General features: G+C 67.2%; 1 protein-coding gene across 1 annotated transcript; it reads right to left on the bottom strand.

Annotated features, from left to right (window-relative positions):
• LDBPK_240440 (hypothetical predicted transmembrane protein) lies at positions 1–1983 on the bottom strand (the record flags this gene model as incomplete). Its single annotated transcript, XM_003861086.1, has 1 exon — positions 1–1983. A coding segment is annotated over one exon (1983 nt), but the record flags the coding sequence as incomplete, so codon positions are not given.
• Positions 1984–1986: the final 3 nt, after the last annotated feature.

The raw sequence follows: 1986 nt of genomic DNA, 5'->3' as shown, positions 1-1986 counted from the left end.
CGGCAGCTCCGTGAAGCCGCGTGCACCGGTGTGCAGCGTGCGCGCGTCGATCACCAGCGCCTGCACCGCGCGCAGCGCCACGCGCCGCCCGCGCAGCTCCACCAGCGCCGGCGCCTCCCACCGCTCCACCTCCACGTCCTCGCGCGCCAGCCGCAGCCCCGCCACCACCACGTCCGCCACGTCGCTGTCCGCCGGCAGCGTCACGCGGCGAAGCCGGTCAGCCGGCAGGCTGCAGCGCGCCACCGGCAGGAAGTCGCGGTAGGCGTGTCGCCGGTCCGCACGCGCCGCGCGCAGCGACACGCCGTCCGCCGGCGGCACCAGCACCTGCACCACGCGCCGCCCGCGGAAGTTCGGCAACGCGTGCCGCAAGCTGCGCAGCAGCGGGCAGAAGCCCTCCTCGTCGTTGCTCACAAGGATCAGCGGCAGGTGCATCAGGCGCTTGAAGTTGACGTCCACATGCGCAAACTGCAGGTCACGCGCACCGCTCTCCCCATCAATCCTCCGCGATACCCGCAGCTCGTCCGTGCCGCCCTCCGCCTTCGGTGCGCTGCGCCAGTGTTGTTCCAGCAGCATGGGGGTCGGAAAGAGCTCCTCCAGGAAGTTGCGGAGCGTTTCGCCGACCGCGTTGTTCGAGAACTTCGAATTGATGTTCGTGAACGGCTTGACTCCCCGGTAGCTCCGAATTTTGTCCATTACCTTATCGTTCAGGTCATCATCGTCGCGGAACTCGTGGTACCTCGCTGATTCCTCTGCCTCCGTAATGTAAGTGGCCGGCGCGCAGCCGTCCTCGTTGTCCAGCGCCACGTCCACCACCGGGAACACCGGCGTGTCGTTGCCCAGCGGCGACAGTCCGGCACCGCGCTGCATGCGCCACGCCTGCTTCGCCATCAGGTACGGCAGGTACTGACTCGACGCGGCCCACGGATGCCGCAGCATGTGCGCCGTGTGCGTCGATGGCGGCAGCAGGTCCATCGTGGTGCGTTTGCGCTCCATGAACATGTTCAGGTTGAGGTCCGGTGCGTAGCGCTTGTGGATGTAGCCCCACATGTTGCGGCACTGTGGGTAGGGCGCGTGGCTGTCGAGCCGCATGCGGTACTTGCGCAGGCGCGGCTGTGTCTTGAACACGCGGTGCGTCGGGAACTCGTGATTGGCAACAGCCTGCGTGAACCTGCGGAGGAGTTGCATTGACGAGGTCTTGGTATCGGCGACTTCCTCGTTGTCTCGTCGGACATGCGCCAAGACCTCGATCAGCAAGCGCAGGTGCTCTGCAACACTGGACAAGGCCGCTCGCGGCGGAAACCGCTCGATGTCGTCGTCTGATAAGACGATCGTCGCTGTTTCGAGGTAGTAGCGCGGGGCGATGAGGTCTGCCGTCACGCGGTCCAGCACGCGGCGACCCCAGTGCACGAGCGCCGGCATCTGCGCCTGGCCTGCCCACGTCCACTCGCTGCTGCCCGGCGTCGTAGACGGCGGAGACACCAGCGCAAAGGTGCCTGCTGCATCCGCGGCCCACGCCGGCTCGCCCTGCGTCGACACGCGCGGCATCGCGCACGTATCGCGCACCAGCGCTCCTTCAGCGGCGCCCCACGCGCACTCCGCCCACGCACACACAGCAGCGCTGCTGTTGCTCGCGCACGCCGTGCTGGTGGCCCTCGCACCACCTTCCGGCGTCGCCACGCTGCTGCGCGCGTCCACGGCAGCGGCGAAGGCAGCCCACGACGCACGCACGACGCCGCGCCGCACCACGGCTGCCTCGCCCTCCACCGACGTCAGGGCAGCAGCAGCAGCAGCCGGCTGCACAAGCTCCTCCAGGTCCGCGGGTGTCTTGTCCAGGTCACGGTGCATAAGCATCGTGTTGAACACGAGACCCCGGCGGAAGTACTCCAGGTTGCTTTCGTTATATACCATAGGGTCATCGATGCGGATACGCAGCAGCGGTCCACCAAACTCGTTCACGAAGTCGGTGATGTCGACGTCCTTCATGAT

The sequence above is a fragment of the Leishmania donovani genome, chromosome 24 (assembly GCF_000227135.1).
Source record: "Leishmania donovani BPK282A1 complete genome, chromosome 24".
In the NCBI taxonomy this organism is placed as follows: domain Eukaryota; phylum Euglenozoa; class Kinetoplastea; order Trypanosomatida; family Trypanosomatidae; genus Leishmania; species Leishmania donovani.
The sequence above is the reverse complement of the archived record's forward strand: the minus strand, read 5'-3'. Positions and strand labels throughout refer to the sequence as shown.